We start from the raw sequence: 19,249 nt of genomic DNA on the forward strand, positions 1-19,249 counted from the left end.
GAAGGAGAGGCTGAGTCGGCTGGAAGTGGTTAACCAGGAGGATACTGTCTGTGTCTTGTGCAATGAAACTATTGAATCTGGATACCACTTATTTCTTGGTTGTGGATTTTTCTGGCAGGTGTGGTGTGCATGGCTGGGTTTTGTTGGAAGACCATGGTCGTATCCGGAAACGCTAAAGGAGCATTTTCAAAGTTGGACTGAGTTATCAACTAGTAAACAGGAGCGCAAGAGGTGGATGGTATGTTTCTGTACCATTATCTGGAACATTTGGCTGGAAAGGAACAGACGGATTTTTCAGAATAAAGGAAAAGGGATTGAAGACATCATCTATCAGTCCTTCATACACTATAAGGAGTGGATAGGTGTGGATCCCTTCTGTTGTTGATGGCAATACTGAAGATAACAGCGGGGATAATTTAGTTTTTTTTTTTATAACGTACTCCTTTTTATAATTGTATTTTATCTATGCTCCACTTGTTGTGTCGAGCTTCTCCTTTCAAAAAAAAAGCTAACTAGTAATAAAAAAATAAAAAATTTTATTTATTTTCTAATATTTTGTATGTAAATTACTAAAAGATAAAAAAACATATTTTTTTATTACACAATCAATTTTATGAATAAAGAATCGAAACGAAGAATTACAAAATTAGATATTCCATTCATTAATCTCGATTTTGTAATCAAAATAATGGATTGTTTTCTGAATGACATAAATTAAAAAAAAAAGACTTTCACAACTAATCGATTACTACAATAAAAAATTGATTGGATCTCTACCGATTGCGATTTCTGCACCTGTGATTATCACATAGTAATGAACAAATATTAGATATTAAAGAGATAGATAAACAATAAAAAAAATTGGATATTAAATAAATGGATAAACGATGAACAAAAACAATGAAAAATTGATAATTAAAGATATTGATAAATGATTCCAATCGTAGGATTGAGTAATTAAAAAATAAATTGATGATAGAGTATTCATCAATTTATAATCTTATTAAAAAAGATAAGATTAGAGTATTAAAATCAAAATAAAAATTTTGATGGGAATTTAAAAATTGAAGATAGAATTTTAAAGATGAGATAGTTGAATAATAAAATAATAATTTATAAATAAGAGGAGGAAAATTTAGAATGGCGTTACATATAACGCAGTGCATAATTCAATAAATTGGGTAACACAACTAATCGATTGAATTGTGAAAACCCATATTACTTTGAATATTTCAATCGATTGGTAATACCAACAATCGATTGAACAAGAAAAAACTCGCATTCTAAATGCAGTTCAATCGATTGTGTAACCATTCCAATCGATTAAATTTTGAGAATCCATATTGCCGTGTCAATTGATTGTGTTACACATTCAATTAATTGATTTCTACAAAAATCTATACTATTATCTTGCCATATCCAATCGAATGTGTTGTACGTCTAATTTATTGAATTACAAAAAAAATGTGATTTCACTCGTGTTTATGAATGTAATGGATTAAAGATAAAAAAAACTAATTGACTTAGATTGTTAAAATATTATGACGATTAATAAAAAATCTATTTCACTATTATTTTTGTTTTTAATTATTAATAATTAGGATAGATGAATAATAAAATAATAATTTATAAAATAAAAAATAAATTTATAATTAAATAATATATATAAAAAATTAATTTATACTTAAAATTAAATAAAAATTATTTGATCGTTATTAAAAAATTTAAAAAATATATTTTATTGTGAGAGCATTAAATAATTCAAATGTTAGGACCATCCAATGATGTGCCCTGTTATACCCAAAAAAAATAAATAAATAAATAACATGAGTGTAGATTGTAGTTTTCGAGATACATAGGTAAATACATAGATAAATGAGTGGCTGAGTCTGCTGTGAATAGCAAAATATCCTACGCATTTACTTTTTGGGGAGAATTACCATAAACATGACGTGGGGTTTGGGCCAATAATATTGAATACCTAAAGACAACAAATACCGCCCTTCTCTTCCCTCTCCTCAAATCCAATACAGAGTCGTCCTCCATACATAACACATCCCCAACTGGATTCGATTCGATTTCCATATCCAAAGCCACAAAAATTAAATAAACAAAACAAAAAAATAATTAGAACCCTAAAATGCAAAATCCCTCCTTTCTTTCATAAGTCTTAACCCCGTAGCCCCCACCACCCTCCTATCTAGTATGGCCAAAAAGAAACCCATCCCTCAAGAACCACACCAAGACCAAGACCCGCCGCGGACAACACCAGAAATGGAACAAGAAAATGAAACTAACTCAGCGCAGATTCAGAATCTCAAGAACCTCAACGCCAGGCTCCTCCAAGAAACCACCGACAAGAGGCATCAGTTGGACTCCCTCATTGAAGCCAACAAAGCTCTGCAGTCCAAGCTCGACCGTTACGCTTCCGAAAACGGCGCCGTTAAGGAGACGCTTTCCGTTACGGCGGATAAACAAGCAACCTTGGAAGTAGAGCAACGCGTCCTCCTGGCGTTCGCAGAGACGCAGGCCAGGGAGATGAGTCTCCGCTTTGACGCGGTCGTGGCTGAGCTAAACGACGTCGTCGCTTTGAAGCGAGAGGCGAGCGAGCTTAGTGTTCGGTTGAACGAGGAGAGGGACGGTTTGAGGAGTGAGCTTGAATGTGCTGTTCGCGAGGTTAGGAGTGTGAGAGAGAAGCTTCTGGAAGCTGAGATGAGAGAGAGGACTGTTCGGGAGGAAGCGCAGAAGCTTCGGTTACAACATGAGAGGTTGGTAGAGGAAGGAAATGTTAAAGAGAGGGAAATTGAGGACTTGAAGAAGGAGAGGGATTTGTCTGTGAGGTCACGTGAGAAGGGTGAGGCTGTGATTGGGAAATTGAAGGAGGATATTGAACGTGCTGTGAGGGAGAAGAATGAGATTGAGAGAGCGAAGAAGAAGTATGAGTCGAGGATCGATGTTCTTGAATTGGAGATTAAGGAATTGAACGAGTCTTTGAAGGGTTTGAAAGGGGAAGAGGCTTCGATGCGGGGGAGGATTAGGGAGCTGGAAGAGGGCCTTGGCGTGGCAGCGACTAAGGAAAAGGAGATGGAGATGGAAGTGAGGGCATTGGTGAATGAGAAAGAAGAATTGGAGAAGAGAATTGAGGCGTTGAATGAGAGTAAAGATGGTGTTGAGAAGGTTCTAGGCACAGTTCAGAAGGAGTTGGAGGCAAAGCAGCGAGAGATTGATGTGGTGATTAGAGTGAGGGACGAAATTGAGCAAGTGAAGGCTCAGCGGGAGGATGAAATTGTGGAGATGCAGGGAGAAGTGGTTAGACTGAGGGATGCTTTGGAGAAGCTGAAAGAGTCATGTAAAGAGTCTGAAGAGAGAAACCAAGTGTTGTTATCCGAAGTTGAACGCTATAGAGGCTCCTTTGATGGAGTGGTGCTTGAGAAGGATAACATCAGAAAGTCATTTTTTGAGGAGAAGAGCAAAGTGGAGAATTTGCTGTTGCAAGTTGCTGGGATGGAGGAAAGACTCCAGCAAACTGAGACCGAGTTGGATCAGATGAGAACAGAACGAGAGAAGCTAATAGAGAAGAACAAGATGATAGAAGGCCATGTAAATGCATTGTCAAAGGAAAGGAACGCATTGCAGAAGAACCTTGTCGAGGCTCAAAGAGTGTCGGATGATTTGAGAGCTAAAATTGAACTTTCCTGTGTTAATTCAAACTTGGCCTTGGCATTGTTGAAGAACACTGCTGCACTTGTGTGTCAAAGCAAGGATGGTTTGATAGAGGAAGTAGCATCTGATGGGAAGAAGATAGAGGAAGATGTTCAACCATTCGTCGAAGAGCTTGACGCAATAAGGAAGGCATTCAAGAACAAGGATGAGATGGTAGATGACATGAAACAACAGCTGGAATCGCTGCATAAGTCTGTGTCCGAGGCACATAAGAATAGGAACTTGTGGACTGTGATATCCTCTGCAACTACAATTTTCGCTGCGGTGTTTGCCGCGTATGCTGCTAGAGGACGCTGATCGCTTGCACCTCTTTCCTCTTCTTAGATGAGCCATTTTGGTAACAGGATCAAGGCTTACCCTCTATACTACGACATAAGAACTAGCTAATCTGTAGTGAATAAGATCTGGCTAATCTGTAGTGAGTTAAAGAACATGTTGGAATATATGCCTGATATTCATAATGAAATGAGCAATGTCCTATTTTGGTGTTAATAACAGTTTGTTATTTTATTCTGCATGTTCCAAGAATCAATGCTGAGACAACTTTGTTCCGGAAATTTTCTTTTAAAGAGGAAGAGATTTTGTCCTCCACAAATGATCTTTCATATGAGAAAAAGGCAATTATCAGGTATTTATTAAATTGAAAAATAAAAAATTAAATGGGAGAAAAGGAAAAGATGTTGTTGACCGACTCTTTCAATTATTTCTTGACTTTTTGTAGTTGATGATATCATGCTAGGAGTTGGCATTATTTTTGGTGAAAAAAAATCATAAGTTGTGGGTACAAAAAGCATGACTAGAACTTGTGTATTGGATTTTGGCCTTGCTTTAATTTGTTTGCGGAGAAAATACTAAGGTAAATCAATCCGTAAGATTTATTGGTGCATGCAGCATGCTTATTTGTGAGTTATGACAAATGATTGACCAATTGGACAGTTAAGTTGCATAGGCAACAATGAGCGCATAAACTGTTTAAATAATGAAATATCCTTGCCCGTCTCCATTATGTTTTTAAATATGAAGTTAACTAAAAAGGAACAAAAATAATGGGTCACGCCAAACACAACGTTAATACCATTCTGCAATTTCTCTACATGATATCATGATTTAAGATGTTGAGCTTACTGTCAAAAAATAAATGTTGAGCTTGATGAGTAAAAACTAGAAAGCATGATTCTATAAGAGCGTAAAAGACCACGTCATATTTCTCCAACCACATGAATGTCAAACCACAACAAAACATCAGACGAAGTTATGCCTAACAAATAGATGTACATAAGACAGCATCTTCAATAACTAATCAAAATACATAACACTAGCAAATGGGGAAACACGTGCCCCTCTTTTTTCTTTTTCTTTTTTTTTCAATGTTTCTTGGGATGTTTTACCCTCTCAATAGCAGTAGCACTACCTCATCTTTCTTAGTCAAGACCACTATTTGTATACGTATGTTGCTGTCCCCTTGTTGAATGTCAGAAGATTGAGAATCTCTAAACAGCACCACTATCATTATACTATTAACTTTTAACATTCCATTCTCCCTCTTAACATCATAATCAAAATCACGACCTCCCAAGGAGATCAGGAGGAACGGCAGCAGGATCAAATTCAAAAGAACCTCTAGGAACACCTTCCCTTTCACTACCAGTCATCTTGCATGAAGGAATTTGATGCGAGAACCGATATAACTCATTAGGTGGAATGGAAAATGTGTTCTTTCCATTCTCATTTTTCTGAAAGACGCTGATAAATCCTTGAACTTTACTGAGAAAAGCAACTTCAGTGCCAACATTTTCAGTGAAATCTGATAGGATTTCCACAAAATCGAATTTATAATTTGAATGATCTTCTGGATTTGAACTCCATTTGATATCCCAATCCATGAAAATTGCCCAGGTTTCTCCCTTCTTGGGATATATCAGATAAGAACCTCTGGCACTTCCTTTCAAACAGCCTATTTGGTGAGAAAACATACAAGCATCTGTAGTATTCTGAGAACCACAAAGTCTGAACTTACCACAAGCAACAGGCAAATCTGCATTATGCCAATCAATCTCACTTTCGTTACCTGGGTCAGGTTCTAACCAAGTAATCACAAGCTTGAAAGGGGAGAACACTTTCTTTATGAGAGCATAAAATCTTGGCATAGCATCAGCAGGATCATAAATAGCCCAGAATTGATTAACAGCAAAACATTCCTCGGCCTTGTGCTTCTCAAAATTATTGAATTCTGCATCAGGACAAATAATGTACTCCACATCAGACGGGCCATTTGAATTAAATGGAGAGCAGTGGTCCTCTTTTGAGGTTCTAAGACCAGGATCTGCATTGGACATCTCCTTTTGAATATGAGAGTGCCCAATTTTGCTTTTGTTCTGTGAAAATGCTTCTTCAGGTGGATCACAAACTTCACTTCTCACCTTTCCATTCTGATCGGTTACCCCAGCAGCAGAACTAGCAGGATTACTGTTATTGGACAACCCTCCACCTGCAGGCTCTTCCTTTTTGACAAATCCATTGGTGTCAAAAGATTCATTGTGCTGTTGTTTTTTGGAAGGGCTCTCCAAATCATCATCATCATCGGTTTCAACATATGAAACATGCACCCTTTGCCTAGAAGATCTCCTAGCATTAAGTGTAGAAGGATCAACACCATTCTCCTGAACGTTTGCATCTGCTTTGCCTTTGCCATTGCAATAGTTGAAATTTTCTCTTCGATCTGGTGCTGACTGTCTCACTCTCTTACTTCCAACATTTGTTGGGTGCTGTGATTCAGTTGTTTTGGTCCCTTTAGATGCAGAAACATTGCGCTTTGGTTGCCCTCTAGCCGCAGAGCCATCATTACTCTTTCTACCTTTATGATGCCCACCAACTCCATTAGCAGCACATTTCTTCATAGACACTGGCACGGAGTTCTCTGCATTTCCTCCACCATTACTTTTTGAAGCAGGTTTTGGGGCACCCTTCTTTCGAGCTTCCTTATGGATAGTAAATGCTGACCCCGTATACCCTGGTGAGACATTCTGGTTCCCCAAAGCATGAAAGGTATTGAAACATTTATAACAATGTAAGGTTGTGTTCAAAATGTTTTTGTAGTATGGGCACTTAGTACTACAATGTGGGCAAGATGCCCAAAATAACTCTGGTTCGGGCTGATGATGGCCATTACCAAAGGTGGGGTTTGGAAAATAACTGTTCTGATAATTTGTTGCATTTTGAACATTTCTTGCAGTGAATGCAGGTTTCACAGAGACCTGATATTTCATGTCATACACAGAACGTTTTGCTTGGTCACCCAACACTCTGTTGGCTTCCCCAATCAACTTGAAAGCAGCTTCTGCACCAGGAAATTTGTTCTTATCAGGATGAAGGAGTAGTGCAAGCTTCCGATACTGCTTCTTTATGGTTGCTTCATCGGCCAATTGTTCTGTCTGAAGAATAGCATACCAGTCCATGTCAGTTCCACCAGTAAGTTTGTTCTGTGCTGCATTGTGAACCTCGCAAATTGTAAGGATCTGAGCAATGTTTTCAACATCAGTATACATTTTCTTTGCCTTCAGAGCAAACTTGAGCGCCCCTTGAAATTCACCCTGTTGCATTTTACTTTCAGCAACTTCCTTAGCCCTCAATGCCTCATCCCTGTTACACTCCATGGCTGCAAATTGGTATCAGTATCCAATCAGCCTAGCACTCTCAATCTCACAGTAAAATGTAGAAATTCCGACTTCTTGTAATTGCTGCTTACATTCCACAAGCAGCACAATATTTTAACCTGATTAACACAAGCAAAACAAGATAAAATTATGCCAAACCACCAATACAAAGCATTAGCATGATTCATGCATGCAAACACGCACACAAGAATACTATACATTCTGAAACAAGCAATTAGGTAAAGGCAAACAAGTGAAAGATATATTTTTATATATAATTTATTTTAATCAAAAGCAGTCAAAACAACAAGATATGTTGATATAATCTATAATCTATCATAATTCATTTTAAAACCCAAATTAGGCTAATCCCAATGCACAATCGAGTTAAACACCCAAATGAATTTAGAGTGCATGACAAGTTGACAGCAGTTCAAATTTCAAATTCGGTTATTACGATTCTAATGATAACAAAATGCCCAGGTTTCAAGAATAAGAGAAAGAAGACAAACCCTAAATTCTAGGAACATGATAGTATAACATAACATCTACCATTGTATCCATAATCTATTGAATAACTAGCAAACTCAAATTGCATCTCATTTTGAACTGAAACGTTTTTTTTTCAAGGGAAAAAGCTAGGGCATACATTTTCATAAACAATGAAGCCTGGGATTTTGGTCTGAACCCTAGTACCTATTTCAAAGTGCAAGTAAACAAACCAGAAATTACTTACATTACACAGGGGAAAAAAGTAAAAGACAGAAGTTCCATATACACAGATACAAGTTACGCATTCAGTATTAAACATTAGACTGAAAAAAGACGGAGAAGAGTGAGAAATGAAAAAGCTTCTGAATACATGTTAGAACTTAGAAATAGAAAAAAGCAGGCGCGTATGAAATGAAAGCTTGAGTTAACAGAGAAGGAGCATAGAAACATAACCAAAAAGCAAAGCAAAGAAAACCCTAACGCTTTGTGATCAACGTATAGCGACACGAGTAGAAGAGAATGGAACAAACCTAACAGTAGCTTCACTGCATAACAGGGTTCGAGAGAGAGAGAGAGAGAGAGAGAGAGAGAGAGGGCGCACGAACGAGTAGTGTAAGAAGAGTGGTCACTGTGTGTGTGTGAGTGGGAAAAAGAGAGGGCGGTATTAAAGCGGGAAATGAAAAACAGATGCAAAATTTTGGGAGGCAAAATTTTAAAACGGAAGAGGGAAGACGACTAGACGGCGGTAAGGAGCAAGGCCAGAAAAGCTCCAATCATGCTAGGTACCAATTAGGGTATCCGTCAGTAATAGTTGCGCTGCAATTTTTTCGAAGCTGCGCAACTAATAAAAATATCTAAAATCAAATAAAAACAAACATTTAAAATAAAAAATATTTAAAATTAAATAAAAATAAATATTTAAAATTTAACAAAAAATATTTAAAATATAATTAAAAGTTTAAAATTTAACCACAATAAAAGAATTTTTAATTATGATCAAAAAATATATTATTTCGAATATTTTTTATATTTAAATTTCAAATATATAAAATTTAAAAATTTTAAATTTTATTTTTTGAAAATGTACAATAAAAAATAAAAAATTATAAAAAAATATTATTTTAGATATTTTTATATCTAAATTTTATATGTTTCAATTTTAGACATATCAAATATTTTTATAAGAATATATAATTAAAATTAAATAAAAGTAAAATATTAAAAACGAAGATATCAGTTCAAATTTTCTTTTTTATACTTAGATTTCAGATATTTAAATTTTAGAAGTTTTAAATATTTTTTCTAAAAATGTATCCATCATTGTTAATTTGTTATCATTGCATCCGCAACATCTTGTCGTCTATCATCCCTCCCTTTGTCACACCGTTTAAAAGAAACATCCAAAAAATTACAAAAAAAATTAAAATTATTAAAAAAAACTAAAACTTAACCAAAAAAAATTTAAAATATTAAAAAAAAATTCACAGACAAACAAAATAAAAAAATCTAAAATTATTGAAAAAATAACATTTCAAACTTAATAAAAAAAATCTAAAATCTAATAAAAAATATTTAAAATTATTTTAAAAATATTAAAAATTTAACAAAATGAAACATTTAAAATTATTAAAAAATTATTCACAATATAAGAAAAAGAAATATAAAAAATAAAAAAATATCCAAAATCTAAAAAATATTATGTAAAATATATGAAATAAAAATATTTAAAAATTAAAAAAATATCTTTAAAATTTAAGAAAAAAATCTAAAATTATTTAAAAAATTATTTAAAATACATATAAAAAAACATAAAAGCTGCTTTAAAGATGAAGAGAAAAGAGGACAAAGAATAGCATCAGGGAATGATACAAAATGCTGCAACTTCTATATTTTTTAAGTGGCACATATTTTTTAAAATTTTAAAATCAAAATTTATTAAAAAATTATCTGTTATATTAATAAGCTCCCTGCATATAAAGTTTGTTTTTTTTTTTTTTGTATTTTACTAAAAAAAAAAAAAGATAGAAGGTGAGTTCTTGGTGCCGAAGGAAGGATTATGTTTTGAATTTGCCGAAATGCTTCATTGGGAGTAAAGGCAAGTGTAGTCATGTGGGTCCAACAAAGATAAAGAGATTTAACGGAGTTAGTTGTTGGAGTTTGTGTCATTATCATCATCAAATGGGACAATCGAATGACTAATGGGACATAAAAGTATGTGACATTAACATGACTGAAATGATTTAATATTTATTTAACTAGTATTCTAATTAAAAAAATTGTTTAAGAGCCGATAAATTCTTAATTTTTTTATCACAAATATTTAAGTTTATAAGAATTTAAAAATACATTTAAGTTTTTAACATTTTTAAAATCGAGACAAGTTTACTTGGGTCTGTCAAAAAAATTAAACGTGGCTTCCGTTGTTCTGACTTAGTCGATATACAGATGCACACGTAGAAGAATTTTTAAAATGAAACAAATTAGATCTAAAGATCGATATATTCAGATTTTGAGAATTTCAGAGACTTAAATATATTTTCAAATTTTCGATGATTTAAATATCCATAAGTCAAAAGATTATAGATGTATTTATCCTTTTTTCTTATTTTAATTATTAAGTTAACTTTTTTAGTTTAATAATGTAATAATATATTTTTAATTCACATTTTTAAACATTAATAATTAATTATTAGTCAAAACTCATAAATTTTAATAACCTTCTAATATTTTTTATTAATTTAAAATACTATTTAAGTTTCATCTTATTAAATAATTAAATATATTTTTATAACTGTTTTTAGAAAATAGACAAGAAACTAACATTAAAATATTATTTTCATCCTAACGTTATATATTGGAGCCAAATTCTAATTGGTCTCTAACGTTCTAAATATCATACTTTTTGTCCTAAAATTTTTTAAACAAATTTAATATTATTTTATTATCAAATTTGATATAAATAATTAATAAAATGACTGACGTAAACACTAATAATATTATTGTTAAATTATATTTTTTTCTATGTATTAGAAAAATATAAACAAAACCTTTTTATAACACTTTTTTGTATCAATTTTTTTCTTGTTAAAAAATCTCAAATCTTATCAATAAATTATCAACGCTTCAAAATCAAAGAAAAATTTTTACATTAATAATTGATAGTAGATTAATTTTACTTATGTATCATAATCAAATATTATTAGCTATTTAATATGTTAATTGTTTTTGTCCAATTTAATTGTGAGACAACGTTGAACATACTTAAAATTTTTTGAAAATAAAATAAAAAACATTAGATAGTAAATTAGGACTTGGTCCATTGTCCAAACGTTGAAGATCAAAATTATACTTTACTTTTTTATTTATCTACTAATATAATATTAAATATATTATTTTAAATATATTAATTATTAAATTAAGTTTTTAAAATTAATAAATATAATTTAAAATTTTTGTTGACATAAATTTGAGGCCTATAAATAAACGGAATTGCTACATATCCATGTAACCATGTAATCAAGTTGGCCCAAGTCCAAATAGAGTCGTGCGCATTAATGACGAGTGAAAACACGCGTTCGAAAACCCTTCATTACTTCGCGCTCATTATGAAAAAATGTTACTTCTTTCTCAACATGAAACCGCTCCTTCTCTTCGACTCTCTCTCAAAATCACTCAAACTTCAGTCACATTCTCTGCGAAAACCACTATTGGAGAAAAATCGCGAAAAGATTTAGCAAGGAACAACAAAAAATGAACGAAAACAGCAACAGAGGTTCGCCTTCCTCCTCCTCTTCATTCTTCTCCTTCTTTTTCGTGTTCCTTCTTCTTCACGTGTTTTCTCCTTATCTTCATTCTTTTGTTGTTATTGTTGCTGTATTTTTTTTTGTCTTTTCCTCTTTCTCTCCCTTGTGAAGAAGCAGTAGAAAGTGAGGAGGAAGAGTTTTAAATTGTTCAGAACAGAAATGAACCGAAATGGCCAATTCTTCTGAACCGAATATCATTCATGTGCTAAATAAAACGTCATAAGCATTTAATCATCAAAAAAAAATATTCTATGATAGTGAATTCACTGTCCTCTCCAGCCCTTATTGTAAATTAACATCTGGAGATTTAGATAGTAACTAGTATATACTATGATTGGCTGTTTGTAATTAACAATATTTTGTTTAACTTGTTTAAAAAGAAAAAAATGCTTACTTCAAATGTATATGTGAATATTAATCTAAATGTTAATGTTAATATTTATATTTGATTCAAGATGAATTATTCATTTGATATGTTAATTTATATATCTATTGGAACTGTCTAACTGCTGTTTTATTCCAGGTTCTCAGTGATTGCAATCACTATATTTACCAATACATTACGAACTCCAAAAGAACACAGTGAACCGAAATTAATACCCTGGGCGAACCGAAAGTTGGAAATACACTGAACCCCTAAATCCTGAACCCTAAATCCTAAACCCTAAACACTAAAACTAGAACCCTGAACATTGAACCCTGAACCATAAACCCTAAAATCCTAAAACCCTAAAACCCTAAACCCCTAAACCCTAAACCCTAAACCATAAACCATAAACCATAAACCCTAAACCCTAAACCCTAAACCTTAAACCCTCAACTCTAAACACGGTAAACCGAAATTAATACACTAGACGAACCGAAAGTTAGAAACACACTGCACCCATAAATTCTGAACCTTAAACCCTAAATTCTAAACCATGAACCTGAACCTGAACAACTAAACCCTAAATCCTAAACACTAAACCCAGAACCTTGAACATTAAACCCTGAAACTATAAACCCTAAACCCCTAAAATCCTAACCCTAAATCCTAAACCTTAAACCCCTAAACCCTAAACCCTGAACCCTAACCTCTAAACATTATATTCGCCTAATTATTTTTAGACTCCTTTCTGCATACAGAATCGAACACATGCACATGGTGAATCAACTCTTTAGTAATTACTGAACCGAAAAGTTACTCACATTCACTCACAATTACTCACAGTTACACATTATCAATTCAATTCAATTCAATTCAGATATAGATCACCTTAGTCCATTCAATTCACTTCAAATAAAATTAGCAATTTCATTCCATTGAATTCGATTCAAAATTCAATAGTCCAAACCTCATCAAATTGATACATTTCGAAAGAATTATCTAAATTACACTCATTCAACTGATTTAAAATTGATTCATTCATTGTTTCAATTTAGAAGTGCAGATCGAAGAAGAAAACGAAGAAGAAGATGAACGACGAAGCTAAATATGTTGAAGTCAATCCAGATCCATAATGTAGAGAAGAAAAACGCGAATAGAGGAGAACAACGAATTTAATTAGGTTGAAGAAGAAGAAGGAGAACAAGAAGAAGAACAAGAAGAAAAACGTGAAAAAAATTTATGTTATATGGAAAGATTTAAGTTGAAAAAAATTGATCACGCAAAATAAAGATTACGTTTATACGTTATATGAGGCGCGTGTAAAACAAACGAGTGTGTAAGTAAAAAAAATACGCATGAAATGAAAATTACTTAAATACCATCTATATAATTTTTATATAGATGTAGAGCTTTTCCGATAAATAAATTCTATTGTTAATATGCTGAACTCAATTTTCGTAAATCAATCATAATCAAACTTAAATTTGACCTACATTGACTCAATTCCTCTTGCTTCTAATCTTATTTCTACCATGCATAAAAGTAAATATATATAGTGATTGAATAATAAATAAACAAATTTTTATATAATTAAAATATTATAGTTGCACTTTTATTATCTCCTGATCTTATTTTAGTTAATTGTTACAGCTAATTGAAAAATATAAAATAAAAAATTAATTATAAAATTATTAAATTATTGTTAACATAGAAACAAACATAAAATATAAAATGGTTATTTTAAAATGAACAACATCAATTATACCAAAATTTAATAATTAATTATTTATTAAATATATAAAATAATTGTAGGTAAAAAGTAAAAATATAAAATACTCTATATATATTATATTTAAAATGCAAAAATAAATAACTTTATTAAATAAAACTTTTTAAATTTATATTTTTTAGCTAGTACGAATTTACATGATAGTTAAATAAAACTTTATATATATATATATATAAAGTGCTTGAAAGTACCACATGCTCCATAAGGTCATAACCACATGCATTTTCAATTTCCGAGTGAGACAAATTTCAGTCTCCAACAATTACATGATGTAAATTAACTCCGTTAAAATACTGACGATTTTGGCAGATTCGGCCACAATCCTAAAAATTCGCCAAAAAAAATTTGTTATGTGATATTAAAATAGTCGTTAAATTAATTTTTATATATTTTACATATTTTAAATAAATTATTTGTATTTTAATATATTATTACATTTATTTAAATAATTAATTTAATAATTTTTAATAAAAAATTATATATTTATCATTTTATATAAAAATATAAATATTTATTATTTACATATTATTTCTCATTTTCGTAGCATGTATAAATGAAATTGAAAATGTGTATTTTCTATTTTAATTTTTACAATTATTCCCAGCAAAATTATGATAGAAAAAGTTTTAATGAATTTAGTTAGTATGAATTAGGGTAACTATTTTCAGGAACTTATTAAGAATTTTTGTTTTTTATTTTTTTAATATATATGAAATGCATCTAATGAAAATAAAACTATTATATAAGATATGAAAATGTATTTATGGATATTAGATTGATTTAAACCGTTAAGATTACATATACTTAATAAATGGTATATAAACAATATATTTATAGTCATTAAATTTAAGTTAAAATATATTTGTAGTCATTATATTTATATTTATTATTTTTAATTCTCATTAAAATATAATTGTTTTGTAGGACCTATTTGTCCCTAAAAAATTTAACTATTTTATGATTGAGTGATACTCTAAATTGATCCATGAAAAATTTTAAATTGAACAACTTAGTTTTCAACAAATTTTAATTACTAAATTAGTCCTTAAAATTTTATCTCATCAGACAAATCAATCTCTAAATCATATTCCAAATCATATTATTCGTTTATACGGAGGAACTGATATGAAAGATTTTTAAAAATCTTAAGCACTATTATATTTTTATTAAATAACAATCTAGATTGATTTATCCAATTTTTTAATCAAAATTTGATATGAGAATTGCTTTGTCAAACATAAAAGATTAGAGACTAATTTAGTAATTAATTTAGTGATTAAAATTTATTATAGATTAAATTATTTAACTAAATTTTTTAAAAATAGATTTGGGATATTGCTCTTTTATTGTCAAACTAAATTCAAGAACTAATTTGTTTATAGTTGCAATAAATTAGTATGACATTTTAAAATGTTTGGGGGTATTTAGTCCTTCCAAGTATGGTCAGAAACTAAAATGAATATTGAATCAGAAAACTTAAATTTAAACATTTTTTACAAATCAGACCAAATTCAAGCTAGACTACTTGCAAGCTGCCTAGTCAATTTCGGTCCCTAAGAAAGACACAACATCCAAAAGAAAAATATAACCTAAATTAGAGCTAATAATATTTTTTTGGATAAACTAGTCTTTATTAACAAATATTGACAAATCAATTAGTTATAAAATAATTTAATGTAGAAGTCTACATGGGTTCGGATAAGGTGTTTAGTTAGATTCAATTTAATCCTATTTTTAATTAGGTCGTTTTTAATGTCTAAACGTGATGATTATAAATAAATTAACCCAAACTAAAAATATATTTTAGTATTATCTTAATCTAAGTAATATTATGTAACTAACTAATACTAGGTTTAACATTTTTATCATTATCAATTAACTATTTAACACAAATTAATTTTAAAAAAACTAATCTAATTTTTTTATCTACAGTAATTAAAACAATATAACTAAATAAAAAGTTATTGCAAAAAAATATACTTACTTGTTGATGGAGATGAAATTGAAAATGATGATTATGAAGATGAGGTGCTAGAGAGTGAGAGAAGTGAGCTTCAGTTTTGAGATCAGAAGAGAGAAGAAAGAGTTGTTGAGTATGTTGTGTTAAGGAAGAGAGAGAATGAGAGTTGAGAGTCAGAGGAAGAGAGAGAATAGGAATATTGAAGAAGAAGAAATCTCTGAGTTATGGATTAAGAGATTACAGACACGTGTCGTGCATGCACACAATACAGACAATCAGGGACAGATATAAAGAAGATGAGTCAAAGTTTTGGCCCCTTTTTTTTAAAAAAATTAATAGTGATAAGTTATTAAATATAATTTAATTTTTTAATAAATTTATTTAGTATTTAATATGATATAAATAAAAATTTAATTTAATTTAAATTTTAATAATTTTTAATATTTAAAAAATAAATAATAATATCTAAAAAATTTAAAAAATATTATTATTAATATTTTTTAATTAAGTAAATTTTTTAAATTTTATAAAGTGAGTTTTTTTTTATTCATTTGGTATTAAAGATGAATTTATTATTAATTATCCAAATTTCATTATAATTAGAGCAAGTAAAATAAATAAATAAGATAATGATAAAATTATATTATAATCTATTTTATTTTGGAGTTTGAAATCGACTCATCATAATAAAACTAATTACTTTAAAATATTATTTTAAAAAAATTCACATTAGTGCAAAAATTAAAATTGTTACATATGTGTTAACAAAATTAGGGTTATGGTTCATAAAAGGGGATAAAGGATAATATAGTAATTAAAAACCAAATTTAACCCAACAAAATTATCTTTAAGAATACTAGTTAATTATCAACTTACAAATTATTTTTAAACAGATATTCTAATTTAAAATTAAAGATAAATCAATTAATTTTCTATAATAAAAAGCACAATTTAATAAGATAACTAATTTATAATTAAATTTTTCGAAAATAATAAGTGTTAGACAGTTATCATAAAAACAATCCAATTAATTTATAAGACTTACATAATCACTAAAAATATATTTTTCACATCAATGTCGATTATAACAATTTCTTAGAATAAAAGTAAGTTTTAAGAAAAGCCACTACTTCAATAACCAACTGCAATAACATAAATGCGACAATAACAGCAGTACTAGCAGTTCCGATGACTCCCCGCAATAGCGACAGCCACAAACGTAGCATGAAATTATGGTAACTCAACCCTACGACTTTAACCTTCAAAATTCTTAACAAAATATAATAGAATACTAATGGCTAGGATTCTAAAGTAAAAATACTTACTGTAATCTAAGAAGGAACAAATGAATGGAGCAACAACAGCTTTGGTAGTGTCTTCTGACGACGTCAACGTCGTTTCCGGCGACAGAGAACTCCTTATTCTCTCTCCCATTCGTGCTCCTCTCCACGACGGACCTTGGCGACGGCGGCGGAACAGCTCAATGGCAGCAGGAGCATCTCGCTCCAACAATGACGTCTATCTCTCTCTCTCTTCTTCACACACAGCAGCAATGATGGAGCCTTTGGCTACGGCGATGGCGATGACTTCTTCTTCTATTCATCGCATCTCTCAACGCTTCCTCTCTTCTGCTCATGCTCGACGGTGGCAACGGTGGCAGTGACAATCACCAGCGCCGTCTCCTTCTTCTCATTTCCTTTCTTCTTCTTCTTGCTTGAGCACTCCTTTTTCTCTTTTCCTTTCTTTCGTCTGTGTGAGCGTATGTGGGTGTGTGTGTTATAGGGTAAAATTAGGGTTAGAATTTTTGAAAACTAAATATAATTATTTTTGAGAATACTATTTATTTATCAACTTACAAATTACTTTCAAATAGCAGCTACTCTAATTTTTAAATTAGAGATAATCTAATTAATATTCTTAGTTCATAAGAATTAAATTTAAATACTTTTAATAAAATAAGTTCTATAATAAAAGCTCAATTTAATGAGATAAACATAACAATTTATAATTAAATTATCCAAAAATAAGGGGTGTTACATTTTCAACCCAAGTTAAGAAGGAAAAAATATACTCTATGACTAAGAGAAGCATTTTATCAAATATCTAGAGTGCATAAATATAGAATTTCATAAATTGCAAGAATTAGTAGAAACTACTACTACTAATTGCAAAAGAGCAAAAAATAACATCTTAAATAGACAACAATAAAACATAAAATATTAAATTCAGTGATGAAAACTATAAATTTAACAAGAGTTCATAAACTAAAATAGCATAATAGAAAAAATAACAAAAAATTCTAAAAAACTAAGGTAGCAAATTAAGAATTTATAAACTAAAAACTACAAGGTTAAATTACACAGTTAGTCCCTACACTTTCAGTGAAATTGCAAATTGGTCTCTACAGTTTAAAAGTTTGTAATTGGGTCTCTGAAGTAAATTAAAATTTGTAATTGGGTCCCCACTAACGTTTAGTGTGAATAGAGACGTTAAATGTTGTTATTTTACCAGAATGCCCTTATCTCTCACAACGTTCTAAAGAGTCACAGTAAAAGAGAAGATAACGATCTCTCACAGCGCTCCTCTAGTATTTGTGTCCCTTTGTTAGGGTTGAAGGTTTTTTTCGAACTGTGATGGACTCAACCCAATTGTCCAAAGGAAGCTCAACATCTAGGAGTATGAACAAGAGAAGACATCGATGCTTCTGTGGGGAAGAGATGGTGGTGCTCTCTTCGTCATCTATGAACAACCCAGGTAGGAGATTTGTTGCTTGTTGTAAATTACCAAAGTGTAATTTTTTTGAGTGGATTGATAGAGAGGAAGAGGTGATGGGAAAGGGGAGGAGGACTCACTACTTTTGTGGAGATCTGCTGACACTCCGAACCTCTACTACTGTGATGAACCCAAATAGAAGATTTATATCCTGTCCCAGTAGAAGATGCAAGTTTTTTGAATGGATTGATGAAGAAGACATGGCTGGGGCTCAATCTCAATGCACCCAACACAGAAATCAAATAGAAGGATGCTCAAAACATGGTGGAGATTTTGTAAGGTTGGATGAATATATGAATGCTGCACTACTAAAGGCACAAGAAAGAAAGATAGATAGATTAAATATAGAGATAGGACGCATGGAAGCAAGGGTAGGAAGATTGCATTCTGATTTTACATTACTCCAATAATAAATTGGCAGAGTGGAGAGTGACATGAAGAAGCAGAAATAATTGCAGAAGATGATATTGAGTTGTGTGTTGGTTGTAATATTTGCAGTGTATTGGTTTAACTAAGTTTGATGAGATAGGAGAAAAAGTGTATATGCAGTGTATTTGAATAGTGTTTAGTGCTAAATGTAATCATCTTTTTTTATCAATGACAAGTGATTCTGAAAAATTATTTGCATTCATTTGGTCCCATAGCAGAAAGCTCTAGTAGACATAATATAGTGTAAAGTAGTTAACATTC

The 19,249-nt window shown here is 30.9% G+C and overlaps 2 protein-coding genes across 3 annotated transcripts; one reads left to right on the top strand and one right to left on the bottom strand.

The window, feature by feature from the left end:
* The first annotated feature begins 2,026 nt into the window (after window positions 1-2,026).
* Window positions 2,027-4,189, top strand: LOC130950835 (uncharacterized). Its single transcript, XM_057879432.1, has one exon. The coding sequence runs from the start codon at window positions 2,206-2,208 to the stop codon at window positions 4,018-4,020; it is 1,815 nt and encodes a 604-aa protein (XP_057735415.1). The 5' UTR covers window positions 2,027-2,205; the 3' UTR covers window positions 4,021-4,189.
* Window positions 4,190-4,900: 711 nt separating this feature from the next.
* LOC130947388 (uncharacterized) lies at window positions 4,901-15,891 on the bottom strand. 2 transcript variants are annotated; one of them, XM_057876084.1, is made up of 2 exons: window positions 15,812-15,891; window positions 4,901-7,495 (listed from the first exon to the last, which is right to left on the bottom strand). In XM_057876084.1, exon 2 carries the CDS (start codon window positions 7,374-7,376, stop codon window positions 5,286-5,288), a length of 2,091 nt encoding a protein of 696 aa, XP_057732067.1. In that variant the 5' UTR covers window positions 7,377-7,495; window positions 15,812-15,891; the 3' UTR covers window positions 4,901-5,285. The 2 variants fall into 2 exon arrangements, with proteins under 2 accessions (XP_057732067.1, XP_057732066.1); XM_057876083.1 differs by lacking the exon at window positions 15,812-15,891 and adding an exon at window positions 8,399-8,669.
* Between the last annotated feature and the right edge of the window lie 3,358 nt (window positions 15,892-19,249).

Source organism: Arachis stenosperma, chromosome 9, assembly GCF_014773155.1.
Source record: "Arachis stenosperma cultivar V10309 chromosome 9, arast.V10309.gnm1.PFL2, whole genome shotgun sequence".
Taxonomy (NCBI): Eukaryota; Viridiplantae; Streptophyta; class Magnoliopsida; order Fabales; family Fabaceae; genus Arachis; species Arachis stenosperma.

Coding starts and splice junctions, on each gene's coding strand:
- LOC130950835 (XM_057879432.1), top strand. CDS start 2,206: ATGGCCAAAAAGAAACCCATCCCTCAAGAACCACACCAAGACCAAGAC.
- LOC130947388 (XM_057876084.1), bottom strand. CDS start 7,376: ATGGAGTGTAACAGGGATGAGGCATTGAGGGCTAAGGAAGTTGCTGAA.